The following is a 19,181-nucleotide window of genomic DNA, read 5'->3' as shown; positions in this document are numbered from 1 at the left end:
CTTTACAACCATATGAAACCATTGATCTCTAGCCGGCAGCATGGTTTTGTTAAGAACCGATCTACGATTTCCAATCTCCTTGAGTATAAGCATTACCTGTGTCAAGCTTTTGCCACTAGAGGACAGGTTGATTCTATCTATACGGATTTCTCTAAGGCTTTTGATAAAGTTTGTCATCGATTACTTTGTCGCAAGTTGTTTTCATACGGTGTTCATGGAAATTTGTATCGATGGATTTGTTCGTATCTGGAAAATCGAAGTCAACTGGTGGCATTGAAGGGTTTTGTTTCTGCTCCGGTGCAGGTTGGTTCTGGTGTTCCCCAGGGATCTCACTTAGGACCCCTCCTTTTTATTATTTTTATTAATGATTTGATTGAGAAATTATCTTGCAGTTGTCTTTTGTATGCCGACGATCTAAAGGTCTATAATGTTATCTCCCAGACATCCGATTGTCTCGCCTTACAAAAAGATTTGGACATTGTATCGGAATGGTGCAAGGTCTATCACATGCATTTGAACATAAATAAATGTTCCATAATTACGTTCACTAATAAAAAACATAAAATTATTCATACATACACAATTGAGGGCGAGACACTAAAAAGACTATTCATAGTTAAAGATTTGGGTATCTACTTCGATGAAAAACTTTCATTTAGGGAACACTATGAACAGATTACTTCTAGGGCAAATAAGTTGTTGGGGTTTGTATTGAGATCAACAAAAGATTTTAAGAATCCTCGGAGTGTTTTGTATCTGTACTTCAGTTTAGTGAGAAGTGTATTGGAATACGGCAGTCCAATATGGTCCCCTAATTACAGAGTGCACATTAACACTATTGAGCGTGTGCAAATGAAGTGTTTAAGGTTATTAAGTTATCGTATACAACCAGGCCGCTCTGAACTTAAATACGAGCAAAGACTATTAAACTATAACATGCAGTCACTAGAAGATCGACGTACATGCACTGATCTGATATACTTATATAAGATAATTCACTCTCTGTTGGATTCGCCTGAACTGTTATCTCAGATTTCACTAAACATTAAATTTAGTGCTCGGAGGGTCAACCAAAACAATTTGTTTGCATTGCTAATTTACAAAAACAATATATCTTACTATAATCCCATTACCCGAATGTGTCGTACCTATAACGAACTGGCAGGGTCGTCACCTGAGTTAGATATTTTTACTTGTAGGTTAGTTTCGTTTAGAAAAATGTTCAAGGGCATCCTCCACTTTATTAATAGGTAGGTTAATGTAATTGTTTAATGTATTATATTGTGAATATTTTTTTTTTTCCTTACATGATTCGTTAGATTAGTTTTTGTTATTTTTTATTTATTTTTTATTTATTGCTTAGATGGGTGGACGAGCCCACAGCCCACCCGATGCTAAGTGGTTACTGGAGCCCATAGACATCCACAACGTTAACGCGCCACCCACCCTGAGATACAAGTTCTAAGTTCTCAAGTAAAGTAACGATGGCTGCCCCACCCTTCAAACCGAAACGCATTACTGCTTCACGGCAGATATAGGCAAGGTGGTGGTACCCACCCGCGCGGACTCACAAGAGGTCCTACCACCAGTAATTACGCAAATTATAATTTTGCGGGTTTCATTTTTATTACACGATGTTATTCCTTCACCGTGGAAGTCAATCGTGAACATTTGTTGAGTACGTATTTCATTTGAAAAATTGGTACCCGCCTGCGGGATTCGAACACCGGTGCATCGCTCAACACGAATGCACCGGACGTCTTATCCGTTAGGCCACGACGACTACATAATATTGTGTTGTTTTGTCATAATTGTAAGGAACATTGTTATACAAATTCAGCACTATATGTCTTGTTTTGTCGTGCGCACATAACTTATGTTGCAAGCCAGATTTTGTTTCTTTTTATTTGTGTTTTTTATGTATCTTTAGCTTGTGATGTGTATTGTGAGCCTAATAAAATAAAATAAAAATAAAATAAATAAAAATATTGCAGTCAATTACCATGCACCCCGGATAATTTGAAAAATGGAAACAACAAACTTTTATAAATAAATTCAAAGTTTTAATTATAAAGTAAAAACATGCTATACTTCAAGTTCAGAACGCATTCTGCTTAGTGGCAAAAATAGGCATGTAATATATCTTACCGTCGTATGTACATCTTTTTAGATTGAATGTTATGAATTAGGGTGGAACAACTGTTATTTTATTTAACAGACTTCATTCTCGTATCTGGTGGCGGTGATGGCAACACTTACGATGAACTCTATGAACACTGCAACTCGTTACCTATCATGTAAAAAAGATGTGTGGTGTCGTGGGACACCGGATAGGAACGAAGTTCCCTATTATAAAAATATTAATTTTAAGTTCTATTCGAGATATAAAGAAAATAATTATTCGGGTATACAATTTTTATTAGGATTTTTTTATTGATAACAAAAAAAACTACTTTACAAAGTTATCAACTTTATTTTAATCACAATGAACAAATATATAATAAAAATATGTTATTTTTTGTACGTTAAGTTAAGTCGTACACTGTGTGCATTACTAAAAAAAATCTTACGTTACGGACGTTTTTTCCCGGTTAGGGTACGCCTTCGCATCGTTCCATAAGGAACTTCGTTCCAAAAATGTTTCCCTTCTTTAGTGTCAGCCATCATGAAAGACAAGGGACTTGAGTCTCAGGCCATAAGTCTGAGTGTAACGCCCCTTAATAAAATTAAGATAACTATTTTTTGTTACCGCAAACCCCACACTTTTGTTTTAAAATATAGTAAAATGGGAAATGCTTTTCTAAAAGCATTTTTATTGAATACTACCATGTTATTGTAGGGCTTGAAGTCAGCTTTGCCAAAAAAAAAATATTGAAAAATTCTTAATTTTCAACTTTACGAAATATTCTCTTTATGTAGTATATTCGTAGTACCGTGTGACGCAGTTTCAAATACAAATAGTACTGTTAAATTTTAAGAATTAGCTACCAGCAATGGGAGCGGGCGCGACTCTTCGTCTTGGGTGTTTATCCAATTGAAAGAACCGGGCGAGTGATTCGTTCTAATGATTCTACTCAGAATACCAATATGTCTGCTACGATCTCAAAAGAGAAAATATTGTTTCATAATAAAACAAAAAACCTGTTTATATTCACAATTCTTATACATTACTAAAACGCGAATTTTTCATTGGAGTAAATTGACCTCGAACACTAAAGCTGGTTTGTTTTGTGATCGTTTGTAACAACTTAAATCAATGATGTCAGCAAGTTCATTTAAATTGTTGACTACTTCACAAAAAAAATTACATTAATACTAAATGTTCATATTCATTTGTATAACGATATAGTATTATAGTTGTTTTTTTTTATTGCTTAGATGGTTGGACGAGCTCATAGCCCACCTGGTGTTAAGTGGTTACTGGAGCCCATAGACATCCACAACGTAAATGCGCCACCCACCTTGAGATATAAGTTCTAAGGTCTCAAGTATAGTTACAACGGCTGCCCCACCCTTCGAACCGAAACGCATTACTGCTTCACGGCAGAAATAGGCAGGGTGGTGGTACCCACCCGCGCGGACTCACAAGAGGTCCTACCACCAGTAATTACGCAAATTATAATTTTGCGTGTTTCATTTTTATTACACGATGTTATTCCTTCACCGTGGAAGTCAATCGTGAACATTTGTTGAGTACGTAATTCATTAGAAAAATTGGTACCCGCCTGCGGGATTCGAACACCGGTGCATCGCTCAACACGAATGCACCGGACGTCTTATCCGTTAGGCCACGACGACTTCAAAATCAATGTTTCAGATTCAATGTTAAAATAAATCAACCCATAGACACAGTCCACTGTGTTTCTCGTCAGATTTTCTTAGTGGGTTGCGATTCCGATCTGGTGGTAGATTCTTTGAACAACTGCCCTTGATTGAGCTTTTGTTAGCAAATACTCTTAGTTTGTGCCCGTGAGCACACCTACCTGTCCACGCGAACCTGAAATAGTCTCTTAAGGTACCAGCAAACAGGTAGAAAAAAAATTATCATCCGATTGGGCGTGTAATTAAAGAAGTCCAACCTTTTTTGGTCACATTGGGTCACAAAAATATAAATTTAGTTGCTTGCACCGACTTATTCTAGTCAGCTTACTTGAAACAGTAGAATGGCGTGTCGTCGCCAACTCGTTCGGACGAAGGTCAGGGCCATGAGTCAACCGCCGAGTACATCAACACTAACTGCAAATCGCGAACCATACTTTAAGCTTAAATTTTTTGAAACATAGTCTAATGAAATGTGAAATTTTGGATTTCTGTTTAGAGACCGAATCAGAGCAAGCATGCCCGCTACATTTACATATAAATTATATTTACGTGCTGTGTTATTGTCTATACACGAATAAGAATCCGTGATTACAAAACGCCGTGAGTCACGAATTAACAGTATAGTAATCAGTCAGAAATTCTACTTAAAGGACAATGCCCATTTTCTTAGGGCGTTTGGGCCCCTAAAAAAAGTTGTCGGGTGATGATGGTTTTAATTTAATTTGATAGACAAAAAAATATCGTTTCATATTCAGAAAACGATTTTTATATTCTCTCCCAGGTTTAAGAGAAATATGTATTTTTCTGCAGCTAAAATTAAGTTGTTCATTGTTTTCTTCAAAATCAATAATCGCTCTCATAATTATTTACAGTATTAAATAAGTTAATTGTGGTTAATGTTGCTAGAAATAAGCCCTTACGTACATTTTATTATTATTATATCCTCATAATAATAATAAAATGAAATGAAAATCCGGAAGCCGGAAACGATATTGTTGTTGTTGTTTTTAAATTCGCCAATAAGCAGGCAAAGAGCGTAGCCTATAAAGCCTAGTCTGTCGTAGTTATATATATATTTTTTTCAATAAAAAGCTAGTGTATCTCTTTTTATTGCTTTTTGGGAGTTTTGACGTCAACTCGATGAATAGCACATTGAGTGAGCGTGAATTTCCGCAGACCTTTTATCTTGAAAAAAAAAACAGTCACTGCTATGTTAGCCACAGTTTTATTCCAATGCCTCAATTATCGTGAACAAAGATTATTGACGTTTAATACAATAAAACAACACCCAATTTATATACTATACATCACAATAAACTATTAAAAAAACATTAAAATAAAACTTCAAGTGACGCTTCACTCGGGTTGCTGCCAAAACTCTCTAATCATATATAATAAGAATAGAGTAATAGTAGACCATTGAGGTTTTTACTAATGGAATCAATAATATCTAAAAATATTAAATAATTCATGGTTTTAAGTAATAATTATTATTACAATATATAAATATTGAATTGAACAAAAATAAACTAAAAAGTCTGTGAATTATAACCATTAGCAATTTTTTTAAATTTGTTGTTCAAGTCACAGACAACTCTTTCGTTTGGCAGCTTAAAGGTTTACTATAAGGCTTTATAGGCTAAGCCCTTTGCCTATTGGCGGATTTAAAAACTATGGCACTCAGTTTTGGGATGTTATCAAATAAGTAATTTATTTTTTTGTAAAACAATGCCAGTTTTAAAGAATTGTTGATACATAAACTAAACAACGTAAAAAAATAAGGCATAGTTTTTCAAGTACAAATAGTTTTGACATAAAGTTGGCCCACTTTTGGGCATTGTCCTTTAAATCAATTATAAAATATATATTTTTACCGCTTGCACGAAACCATGCAGTAAAGATGCCTCGCGAACAAATCCTTGTATTTTAATACACCGTGAACTATTTATTTAGATTTTTGTAATTTTGTAAGCACCGAATATTATGTAGTGAATAATAAAATAAGGCAAACTTTACAAAGGAATTACATCCCAACGGGACCCGAAGTATCTTTTACTGGTGATTAATGTATCTAATTTTAGAACGTTATACAAAACAATTTCGTGCACAATAAATTGAGCAGATGTCAGGAGATGGGAGCATGTATGTTAGTCTTGTTATTCGAACAGCCTTGGTATCTCTGGTATGCGATTACACACTGAACCTACTCCTTGCACGACCGTATTATCTGGAGTCGTGTTATGCAATGAATGTACAAACAAGAACCATCGATACCCGTTTCTGAATAATAATATTATGAGACGTAGGATACAATCAAAACCGTGCGTGCAAAGACCCGCTAAATTATAAGAAAATAAAACCTCTTTAAATTTATTGAAACTACTGTTTACTGGTACCACCCTGCGTATTGCCGCGAAGAAATATTGCGTTTAGATTTAAAGTATTGAAAAGCGCTGTACTATAAAATTGAAACATAGACATGACACGTTATGGGCGAAGGCATTTACATTGTGACCTATATGGGCTCTGATAAACAGTTAAGCCTGGAAGGGACGTGATCTTGTTCATCTATCTACACAATAACATAAAAAAGGCATTACAATAAAAATATGCAAATCAATCATAGAAAAATAGAATTAAATTTATCGTTAAACTGACTCAGTACCATAGACTACAAAGCGGTGTAGTGAGGTCTGCGTTATTATGTTAAATTATTTGAATGCCGATACAAAAAGACGGTAGATCAATAGCTATTAATAGTCCGACACCATCTCGGCTGTAAGCTTGTTTCGCCATATGTGCTAAAAACCACATAACGTTAAAAAAAGACACACAATGTGTTAGGTACTCTGATTAATTGTTATTAATATTGAAGTCCATGTATGTATGTTTCTTATCCGTAACGGCTCGACCGATTTCGATGAAATTTTCAGGAATTCTACAAATTGGCCTAGCGGGTGATACAATGCAGTTGAGTTGCGGACCAGAGTCAAATCAAACATCGGCCCCCAAAACTGGTTGATTTTCACTAATTGTCGATAATCGAAAATGTAAAATCTCACATCAAATAACTTAACATAAAATTCTAAAATTACAATACACATAATCGGTTTTACACTTTTTTTAGTTATTATATGAAGGTGCTATGTGCATCTGTTGAATGTTATAAAATAGAGATAAGAATGAATGATAATAAACTTACTTAACGGTAGCGGGTGAGAATCTGGATTTTATTAGTTCAACGACCGCTTCCAATCGTAGTTCATAGTTTAGAAGCGTTCGTGGCCTTATAACAAAGACGTCCGGACTATTGGTATCAATTGGGTGACATAGGCATGTTTCCGGTAACTTCAGGAGCATTTTTCTACTTAAATTTACTTAACCTTACTAAACTATCACGTATGTAGATACTAACCACTTTCAGAACCTGGTCCCTCGTTTGTTGGCGGTGGCCGGCGCGTTAAGCCGGCTTCTCCCCAACGTTGGGGGGCCTGACCAGGTGACGCGCCGTCTCTATACGAGGGTGGTGCGATCAATGGCCCTATACGGGGCACCCGTGTGGGGCCAGTCCCTGGCCGTGGGGGTGGCGAAGCTGCTGCAACGGCCGCAACGCACCATCGCGATCAGGGTCATCCGTGGTTATCACACCATCTCTTTTGAGGCGGCGTGTGTACTGGCTGGGACGCCGCCTTGGGTTTTGGAAGTGGAGGCGCTCGCCGCTGACTATAAGTGGCGGGCTGACCTTCGTGCCCGGGGCGTGGCGCGTCCCAGCCCCAGTGTAATCAGAGCGCGGAGGGCCCAATCTCGGCGGTCCGTGCTGGAGTCATGGTCCAGACGGCTGGCTAATCCTTCGGCTGGTCGTAGGACTGTCGAGGCGATTCGCCCGGTCCTTGTGGATTGGGTGAATCGTGACAGAGGACGCCTCACTTTCCGGCTCACGCAGGTGCTCACTGGGCATGGTTGTTTCGATGAGTTCCTGCACCGGCTCACAGCCGAGCCGACGGCAGAGTGCCACCATTGTGGTTGCGGCTTAGACACGGCAGAGCATACGCTCGTCGTCTGCCCCGCATGGGAGGGGTGGCGCCGTGTCCTCGTCGCAAAAATAGGAACCGACTTGTCGTTGCCGAGTGTTGTGGCATCGATGCTCGGCGACGACGAGTCGTGGAAAGCGATGCTCGACTTTTGCGAGTGCACCATCTCGCAGAAGGAGGCGGCGGGGCGCGTGAGAGACGCACAATCCCGCCGCCGTCGAGCGGGGGCCAGGGAGGCGGATCTCGCCCAAGCCCTGGCCCTCTTAAGTGTTTCGGGTTCCCCTCACATGTCGGTCTGGGGACCGGCGAGGGGGGCTTAAGAAGACGACGTGCAAGCTGCTCTCCACGCGTTTTTCGCAAGAGCATCCGGGTGATGGAAGGCCGGCCATCCTCGACCCACGCTGGTTCTGGCCCAGCGGGGTATTCCGTAGGGTAACCCACTCTAACCGGCGCCATCTAGGCGGGCTTCGGACAGTCTGCCGACCGAAAGGGCTGGTGGTCCTGGCGCCGACGACCGCCAGTCCGGCGTCCCGAGGGGGAGGGTGATGGGAGAGATGTGCTCCACACTAAACGCTTCACTTTCCCTTTCTTTGCCTTTTCATGAGTTCTGTCTCATGCGAGGTTTGGACGTCGGTTGTTGAGCGACAGGAGGTTTTAGTCAGTTCGACTCTGACATACCCCGCTCGCCATCCCCAGAGAAGGCCGGAAGTCCGGCGATTTCCTCCTGGCCAAAAAAAAAAAGTAGGTATTAATGACAGTGACACACACACACACACACACACACACATCTTTCTATAAAATGAATGTCACAAAATCTATGGACTCGTAGGTATACTTCCTACTGATAGGGTAGTTGTAAACCCGCATGAACATTTACTACGTACTTCCTGCGTTTTAAGCTTTCATGGCTTCTAGTTTACAAGAAAAGAAAGTCTTATAATTACAAAACAACCATATTATGTAATGCAATAGGTAGGTACTTCGACCAGATAACCTACAGTGGTCGTATTAACACTAAACTCCAGTTCACTCACTTCGCTCAAAACATCTACGAAATCAAATTCAAATAGTCCTGTAGTTTTTTATACCCATGCCATAAACGCCATTTAGTTAACGCTGCAACCATAGAATGCACTAAGCTATACCGAAGTTTAAATTATCCAAGAAATTTTAAACAATGGATAGTTTAATTAAAACTGCTTTTACGGCTTAAACACGCTTTATCAATCACACGGTAGTTAGCAAAATATTCAAATATCGACGAATACCACCTCAATCGTGCGTGACCAAGAAAACTGTACAGTATTCAAAACTTCGGAAATAATAAAAAGAAAATTTGAAACGTTTGATTTCACTGTCAAAATATGTAGTTTTAATTATGTAGACGACATTTTTTTAAAATACCTTTTCGAAAAGTCAGACGGAAATACTAAAAATACAGCACAAACAAACTAGCTTAACGCCCTTTTGTTACACTAGACCGCACCGTCTGCAAATATTATAGCAACGCAGCGTAACCTTGTAATAAAATACAGCAATCTAAAACAAATGATTATCAATCAGCCTTTTTGTCAACACATTGACCTAATTTCCAACTGTTGTATTTGTAAAATTACGGAAAAGCATTCACTGGTTCATGAACTAACTATAATATATTACGGGAATCAAATTGTTTGAATACGTTCGTAAATCGTTGATAATTTTACAGCCACGCAGAAAATCTTAAAATAAAAGTGAAAAAAGACAAATTATTGGGAATTGTTTTTAATAAAATAAGCTACCTAATTATCGTACCGTACGTACCTTATTGTAGTGACATTTGTACTCGAAAAGTGTAACGTGAGATTACTTACCTTTATTCACACAGCTCCCGCATGGCGAATCTGTCATATTCGCCCCTAAAAGACAAAGGAGTCGTATTGTAAAAAAATTCAGAACATAATTATTTGAGTAGAGTTTTTTTTCGTCTACCTATTGTTAGTAACCTTGAGGGGTAATGCTAGCTTCACCGGATGTGTAGATGAGCTCACGGGGGTCAGCCTGGAGATAAAGAGAGAAATGTAAGTTGATAGGAGTCGTGTAATGTATTGGAGTCGGAATACTGATATTCAAGCTCCATTGAGTTTACTTCGGGCATACTCTATCGTGTTAAAACCCTTTTTACTTACAATTATTATTATTATTCATACAGATATACAATAAAAGTTCGTATGCCAAAACAGGCGACCAAATTAAACCAAATGAGAGCAATTTGCAAAAATGCAGCGCTCAAATACATTTTGTTTTCTACTTTTGGAATTTTGATCATGTGTCGAGAGCCGTTATTCTTTCCATCTATTATTCAACATGGAATAAAAGCCTTCGTCCGAATACCTATGTTTTAAACATTTCCAACACTATTACCGAAAGGCTACGACCGTAACAATACACTTGCATACCCGTGCTCGTAAGACCATGAATAATTCACTAAAACATTTTAAGCAGGTAATTCAGTTCAAGTTAAGACCGCGCAATTCGTTCATCTTTCAAAAAGACGGTAATTGTCAAATCTACATATTTAACTTCTGAAATTGGTTCAAGTTAAGGAATTCGGTTTCTTGCGTCGTATTGACAATTTATCAATTTATCAATAGCACAAAACGAACATAACAAACAAACCGAGAACTAATATCAATATCGATTTGCATAATGTTATTGTCTAATTAGTGGGGCAGTCACGCATATAATAAACACAACATTAACGAATGTAAGATATTATAATTAAAGATTTGGTTAATAGCTTCGGACTTGTTCATCGTCTGTCTAACTATCCAATTTAGCACATTACTAAGCAACCGTGAACGTTAGGCATTAGATTCGGCCGGGATGGTACCGCATTGTAGGGATCGATCAGGGATCGATCACGATAGGGTAGGATCACACCGGGATAGACTAGTCGACTAGACCACAGTAACTACTCTACCCTACAAACGACAATTACTGATTGCTTCGCGGCTAAAATGGGATGAATGGAGGTACCCTGTGTAGCCTTGCAACATACCCCGCTACTTAATGATAGAAATGGAGGGTTAGCAATCAGAGAGTAAGATAGAAAAATAATTACATACTTTTGTTTTCTTTTATTAGGAAGACAACTTATAAAAATGAAACAATTCAAATATAATATTACTAGCAATATAATACTAAAATAAAATAAACTAAAATACCTAATAAAAATAAAAGGACTGTATTATACGTTCTTTCAGATAACTATTGCAATGGACATCTCATAAGCAAAGAATAGCAGTAGCTCAAAAAGGCCAAGAAGAAAGGCCAAAACTACTAATTTCTTGACGATGTGCTAAAGACATAAATTTTTTTGGAACCTGATGTTTTGGTTATCTTGCAAGGAAACATTTTGTTTTTCTAGTAGGTAGACTAAAGAATTTTTGTTTTGCGCGCTGTAATCATCTGCCCTAGTATGAGTAAACACGAAATTAAACCGCAAAAAATGTTTGTGATCAAAGTATTAACGAAGTGCTCGAAACCGTAATAACGTTTATCAAATCAGGTTGATGCCGATTAGCATTGACCTACCATAGGTATAGTCTTTATCAGGAATATTATCAATCAGCTGATGACGCTATCTTTTTATTAACAGATAAACGTAAACGTTTGTGAGTATCTATGTTTACTGTAGATACATTCTAATCATGCTTTTTATTGTTAAAGCACTTAGACGAGCTCACGGAATATCTGGTGTTAGCTAGTTATGGATCCCATAGACGCGAAACACCCATTTCGATAAAGCGGCACGACACGAGAATCCTCTCATCGTGGCCGCCAATAACAACATTGCCGATCCTGCGGACCAAATAGTAAACAGTTGACGTCGCCCAAAACACGTTATCTCGGATCCTCCCGATCCACTAACGGTGCTTTTAGGTACCCCAAGCACCGATCATCGTTCTCGTCGAACCCATCGCTTGCGACGAAGGGCTCGGCGAGTAAATTAACCTACAGCCCACTGAGTTTCTCACCGGATCTTCGCAGTGGGTTGCGTTTCCGATCCGGCGGTAGATTCTGTGAAGCACTGCTCTTGCTAGGGCCAGTGTTAGCAACACTCCCGGTTTGAACCCCGTGAGCTTACCTACACGTCAAGGAGAAGCTGAAATAGCCTCTCAAGGCTATCAGCATAGGCAGGAAAAAAACCCATAGACACGAAATACTTTCGGGTCCCCTCACATGTCGTTCTGGGGACCGGCGAGGGGGGCCTAAGAAGACGACGTGCAAGCTGCTCTGCACGCGTTTTACGCAAGAGAGGTGATGGAAGGCCGGCTATCCTCGACCCACGCTGGTTCTGGCCCAGCGGGTATTCCATAGGGTAACCCACTCTAACCGGCGCCATCTAGGCGGGCTTCGGACAGTCTGCCGACCGAGAGGGCTGGTGGTCGTGGCGCCGACGACCGCCAGTACGGCGTCCCGAGGGGGAGGGTGATGGGAGAGATGTGCTCCGCCCTAAACGCTTCACTTTCCCCCCTTTGCCTTTTCATGAGTTCTGTCTCATGCGAGGTTTGAACGTTGGTTGTTGAACGACAGAAGGTTTTAGTCAGACTCTGACATACCCGTCCGCCCGACTCTGACATACCCCGCCCGCCATTTATAAATGCATTAAACGTCGCTTCCTGTTATTTGGTAATGATACAGAATTCTTAAAACGAATTTTTATTTTAAATAAAAGCTACAACTCGTTTAAGGCACTGGGATTATGAACTTCCTGCCGTCATAGTTTTAAGCCCAACCACTACTTTCGTATACCTATACACGCATGGAACAATCCGTGAGACGTATCTAAGTGTCGTGTATAAGTAATCAAGTAGTACGTCGCATATGGTCGCGATCCTCAGTAGTGAGGGAACGATATAGAAGAATAAGTAATCACAGTTAGTTAGCAGCCTGTCGGGAATTCATTAATATCGATGTTAATGACTGTGTAAATTGATTTATTGTTTATCTATACCTATATCATGTACAACTGTCTTGATTGTCTGTATATGAATTTGATATTAAAATAATTGTAATACTTGAGATTTTTCTATTTCTAAAAGACTATAATGGCATTTGTAACTTGTTATATTCTATAAGTAAATAATAAATAAGTAATAGGAAATAATTAGGGGCTGGATGCAGATGTAAATATTTAGTAAGGCTGGAGAGTTCGTGTGCCTGTTGATCTATGGAAATAGTTTAAATTATTATGTAGTCCCATTTGAAAAAACCGTATTGCTTTAGCTAATCTCTTTATTGAGAAAGGCTATAAAGCTTGAGTTTGTCGTTTATCTTCATTTACGATGAGTAAAGAATCCATCGAGAATCATCCGGCTAAAAATATGATTATAATAGTTTAATCCCGACGAAAGTATCGGTACGTATTTGAGGGAGTGTTGGACTCCGTACACCAGTTGCGGGGGCGTTAATGATGAGAATCTTTGTGGGGGTGAGAAATAATAATGTTAATTTTAAATGCCCAGTGAAGCGGATGGGTACAGCTAGTATTTTATAAAAGCGAACATTAATAATATTTGTATTACTTGAAATGATCAAGTAGAAAGTACTATACTATGTATAGCTGTTTACATTTAATTCACGAAGTTACAATTCTAAAAATTCTAGTTGATTTTGTTTTAAGTGTGAAAGTAAATTATGCATAAGAAAGGTTGATGAGTCAACTACGTATTAATTACCAATACCGATTAGTACAGTACTGATCATATACCATAATAATATCAGCGTCATTATTTGTTTACCTGGTATTGTCATTTTAGTAATTTTTTTCCCTACCTATTCTACTTATTCTAGTAATCTCGAGGGGCTATATTAGATTCACCGGGCGAGTACGTGAGCTCATGGGGCGCTAACCTGACGAATTTACTTGCTACTAGCCTTAGGGAGAGCAGTGCTTCGCAGAATCTACCACCGGATCGGTAACGCGACCCACCGAGGAGATCCGGCGAGAAACTAAGTGGGCATTTTAGTTAAAGAATGTCTGTTAAATAAATCTTAGCTGCTCAGGTTGTGATGTGCAGCACATCTGTCGCGGTTTCGGCCAATCAGAGAAGAGCGCGCACGCAGCTGTCGCGAGCACGTAACCGTCGGTCGGAGCTAGTTCTTATTTCCTTTATTGTTATTTTTTGTATTCGAAACTCCCATTTTCTTCTCGGATGCAGGTATGCATTGCTGTGATAATTCTTTTAAACTTTCATATCGGCACCTTCAATTGATTTTTTTTTCTTTTTATATACATCTGATATTCTAATAAAAAGCTTTAAACTAAATTACCAAAAGGGTTCATTTGCAACAACAGGAAAAAAAACTCAAACACTCACTGGTGGTAGGACCTCTTGTGAGTCCGCGCGGGTAGGTACCACCAGCCTGCCTAATTCTGCTGTGAAGCAGTAATGCGTTTCGTTTTGAAGAGTGGGACAGCCGTTGTAACTATACTGAGATCATAGAACTTATATTTCAAGGTGGGTCGCGCATTTACGCTGTAGATGTCTATGGGCTCCAGTAACCACTTAACACCGGGTGGGCTGTAAACTCGTCCCATCAAAGCAATAAAAAAAATATATACATTTTTTTTTCTCTTTTGATCGTCTGTTGGGTAAAATACTTATTATTATCCTGAAATCGCTTAAGACTAGTGTAATTTTTAATAAAATAATATATTAAAATACAAGTAATATTTAACTTCGTGGTCGTGGTCAAAGAAAGCAGCTGCAAGGTAATGACGGTACCTAATAATAACATCAATTAACGTTAAGTAACTTACTTGATCTTGTGAACTGTCAAGCCGACTGGGATTGCAAGACGTGTTTTTAATTTTGAACCTATTCTTAACTCCGTAAGGTGTATTTTCAAAAACTCATATCTATTTCTATTGGAGTTCGTAACCCTCGCTTGTCCTGTATTACTTTACCGAGCTCTGCGGCTGCGCTCATAATGAACTAGGTCAAGCTCTTATAACTAGTGGGGCTTGGGAGTTAGTTACGTGTCTCGCGATTTTAAATTACCTACATATTGATATATGTCGGAAGCTGTTTTAATTTAAATTAATACTACTATATTATATTTATTTTAGAATTCAAAATATATTTTCTTCAAACAATGATTTTACACCCATCACTCGTTGAATCGTTCACGCATTTAAAAACATGTTTTTTTGAATAAGTAAAACTATAGCGTAGAAAATTTATATCGGTTTTTGTAGTTTGCATGAATAGCAAAGTAAATGTCGGCGGTTGTTTCAAAAATATGACAATAAATACTGGGTCGCATAAGGCTTTGGTGCTCTGTGCTCAGATATTTATTCTGCATTTTACTAACATGTTATCTATGGCTGACGTGCATGGCTATGCGGGTGATAATAGCTGGAGCCTGAAGCTAAAATGCTGTAGAGTAGACAGCGATGCGGTTAAAACTTATATTATAGTAGTAGGGGTTGATTGTACCCATGATACAGGCGATATTTATAAGTGATGGATAGATATGTACCATACATCAAGTAATCCAAACTTGTACGCTAGATAAGGCAATTAAAATGGTAGCGTAAAGGTTAAACATTTACGTAAAATTATATACAATCTATGTACCAACTTTTATTTGATAATCGTAATCATAGAGTCCTGCATACGAACAAAGTCTGGTAACCGTACCAGAAACAAAACCAAGCTGCTGCCTAGTTTGTACCTGTTTTATTCAACACATCTTTAGTCCCCGCTAGATTCTGCTTGTAGGAGGAAATGCTATAGCACTAAGGAAACACTTAGGAGGAGAGTACTTTGTACTCAGGGGGGCTTACAGACATTATAGACGAAGAACGCTGAAAAATGATTGGCGACAACAAACGCACGTATTGCGTCTATTTGCAATAGATACTAGGGACAGTAGGCCAAAGTTTAACTCTATATACTTAATAACATAATAACTAAATGATTTGTCTTATTGGCGTTCATAGACATAACAATTAAAATATACCTTTATTCATACATAAATCATCGGACACTACCATAAAGATGAATCCAACCTTATTCTAAAATACTTTAGGATGCTTGGCTACAACCAGTATGCCTAAAATATACACATAGAAACAATACTTGCATTCGAAAATATAATTTACATTTACCTTATTATTAGCTGACACCTGATATTACCTAAATACAAGGAAAACCAAATGGCGTCGATGTTTCTATAGTATCAGCCATCGTGCCCTTTAAACGATATTACGAGCCTGAAATAGAATGGTAATATCATCAAGCGGGCTCCCAAATCATTTATAGTAGGTAAAGACTTCGATCAACAGGTACTATTGTTGATCGAAGGGTATAGAGGATAAATTTTAAGTAAAAAAGAACATCCATATCCTTTTCTCTGTGAGTAAATTAAATGATAATACTTATCGTTTTATGATTTCAGGGTCAGTGCTATGCGAGGATGAAACCATAGGCCCGATATTTATGAAGGAACCCCCGAATCGAGTAGACTTCAGCAATACGACCGGTGCGACTGTTGAATGTGCTGCCCGTGGTTCTCCGACTCCCGACATCATCTGGGTGCGAGCTGATGGTACTACCGTAGGAGATGTCCCTGGATTGCGTCAGGTATGTGTCTTTTTTTATTGCTTAGATGAGTGGACGAGCTCACAACCCACCTGGTGTTCAGTGGTTACTGGAGCCCATAGACATTTACGACGTAAATACGCCACCCACCTTGAGATATCAGTTCTAAGGTCTCAGTATAGTTACAACGGCTGCCCCGCACTTCAAACCGAAACGCATTACTGCATCACGGCAGAAATAGGCAGGGTGGTGGTACCGACCCGTGCGGACTCACAAGAGCTCCTACCACCAGTAAAGTCTGTTTTTATTATTACTTACATTATTACATTACTAATTACATCTGTATGAGTTTTTTTAACATTTCCCTTTTTGCGTGATGTACCGGAAATGTACTATACATTAAATCTACACTTTCATTTGCCAGGTCTTGCCAAATGGAAACTTATTGTTCCCGCCATTCCGTGCCAAAGATTACCGCCAGGAAGTACACGCTCAGGTCTATGCTTGTCTCGCACGCAACCCTGTAGGAACTATTCTGTCGCGTGATGTCAATGTCCGAGCGGGTAAGCTTCCCTCAAGTATCTATACTAATATATAAATCTACAGTGGTTATTACGGATGTTCCGTTATAACTACTGAACCATGCATCCGATCAACTTGAAACTTGGTCCATGTAGAATATACATGTACTTAATTGATAGGCTAATATTTATATGAGTGTTGGACTCCGTACACCAGTTGTGGGGGCGTTAATGATGAGAATCTTTGTGGGGGTGAGAAATAATAATGTTAAATACCCAGCGAAGCGGATGGATACAGTTAGTATTTTATAAAAGCGAACATTAATAATATTTGTATTACTTGAAATGATCAAGTAGAAAGTAAAATATGTATAGCTGTTTACATTTAATTCACAAAGTTACAATCCTAAAAATTCTAGTTGATTTTGTTTTAAGTGTGAAAGTAAATTATGCATAAGAAAGGTTGATGAGTCAACTACGTATTTAATTACCAATACCGATTATTACAGTACTGATCATACACCATAATAATATCAGCGTCATTATTTGTTTACCTGGTATTGTCATTGCCACGTTATAACTATCTCTTCTGCGAAGCTCAAGTTTAAAAAGTATCTTTATTCTCAGGCAGCGGTCAGCTCTGTCCCTGGCTTGAATGATGTTCGATAGGAAAGATATCCACTTTTCATTGGGTGGACTTTAAATTCGCCTGCCTTTGTTGGCAATGAAAATACAAAAAAAACTATTTTACACGGGTCCTAAGTTAAGAGTTTCACTTGCTAAATGTCAAATATTTGAATAGTGTTGTGCTCTCATTAAAACCATTCATTTATCTAATAAGGCGTGCTTTGTATGAATGGAAGGACGTAAGTGGTTTATTGGTCATTATAGGGCGCTGCCCTTTACGACCGTTAGTGAAAAAGGTCAATTAATTGCACAGTCATTCAATTCGGTATGAAGATATCGTATAAAGATGAATCAGTTAGGATGACTGGTACATAAGTTTACATAATCATTTCACGGCTGTCCACCTCACTTTAACATTAATTTTAATGCTTCGTGTTCGTACAATAAGTTATACGAATGTATCATGATTGACAACCCTAATGTGTTATGTTTATGAAATTTTTACATCAATATTTTTATTATTATTTGGTCAGTATTAATTTCATATTTAATAATTTACGTCTAAGTGGTCGCACAGCAATACGATACCGACGTCAACAAGGAATACGTAATATTGGGGAACAGTATCTTGCTTAAATGTCAAGTTCCTTCCTTCGTGGCTGATTTCACTGAAGTTCTATCCTGGCATACGGACCATAACGAAGATTTTTTTCCCGGAGAAAACTACGGTTAATTCTGCATAAGTTTCCAGTCTTTTAACCTTATATCCTTCCTAACTCCAGAGCAAATTTTTTTCTTCAGTGGTCCAACAGCAATACGAGTCAGAAGTAAATAATGAATATGTTATTCGTGGAAACTCTGCGATATTGAAATGCTCAATTCCATCATTCGTGGCGGACTTCGTTACGGTTTTATCTTGGCATGACGACACCGGAAATACATTTACTATTGAAGAATCTAAGGAAGGCGAGGGTACCGGACTCAAAACTACAAAGCACTTTTAACCCACACCTTTTCCCAAAATCCTTTCTCGTTATAAATTCACGGTTCTACTTCCATGTTGCAGTTGTTACACAATATTATGAATCTGAAGTAGTATCAGAATATGTGATACGAGGGAATGCTGCAGTACTCAAGTGTAACATACCATCTTTTGTTAGTGATTTTGTTAAAGTCGAAGCTTGGATTGATACCGACGGTGGAGAATACCTACATACTGACAATATTGGTATTCAGTTACACAATATGTAGCTTAAAAATCCAAAAAAATCCTATCCCGCAATTACACTAAATGTTCAGTACTATATGTTGTCACGAAATCCTTTGCAGTCGTAAATCAGTTCTACGAAGCTGAAATTTTAAAAGAATATGTTATCCGAGGAAATGCCGCCGTCCTAAAATGTTCTATTCCGTCTTTTGTGGCCGATTTTGTGAAGGTAGACGCTTGGTTAGACGAAGAAGGAACTGTTTTCACTCCCACTGAAAATCTCGGTACCTACACAATAAATTCAAACGTAACATATTTTCCATAGCTATCTATTCCTACTCCTAAAACCAATCGATCCCATATACAATCTTGTTATTAT

At 38.3% G+C, this 19,181-nt stretch overlaps 1 protein-coding gene across 50 annotated transcripts in view; it reads left to right on the top strand.

The window, feature by feature from the left end:
- The window catches only part of Dscam1 (Down syndrome cell adhesion molecule 1), a 75,868-nt gene that overhangs the window by 5,590 nt on the left and 51,097 nt on the right, over nt 1–19,181 (top strand). For 25 of the 50 annotated variants that reach the window (XM_089731601.1, XM_089731604.1, XM_089731605.1 and 22 more), the window contains exons 3-4: nt 16,305–16,489; nt 16,872–17,010. In XM_089731601.1, coding sequence (XP_089587727.1) covers nt 16,305–16,489; nt 16,872–17,010 — 324 coding nt within the window. Of the gene's footprint in view, nt 1–16,304; nt 16,490–16,871; nt 17,011–18,161; nt 18,324–18,396; nt 18,568–18,661; nt 18,824–18,924; nt 19,087–19,181 lie in introns of all 50 variants that reach the window. The other 25 variants (XM_089731627.1, XM_089731628.1, XM_089731626.1 and 22 more) reach the window with 4 other exon arrangements.

Source organism: Bombyx mandarina, chromosome 12 (genome assembly GCF_030267445.1).
Source record: "Bombyx mandarina strain Sakado chromosome 12, ASM3026744v2".
In the NCBI taxonomy this organism is placed as follows: domain Eukaryota; kingdom Metazoa; phylum Arthropoda; class Insecta; order Lepidoptera; family Bombycidae; genus Bombyx; species Bombyx mandarina.
This window is presented reverse-complemented; position numbering and strand designations above follow the sequence as displayed.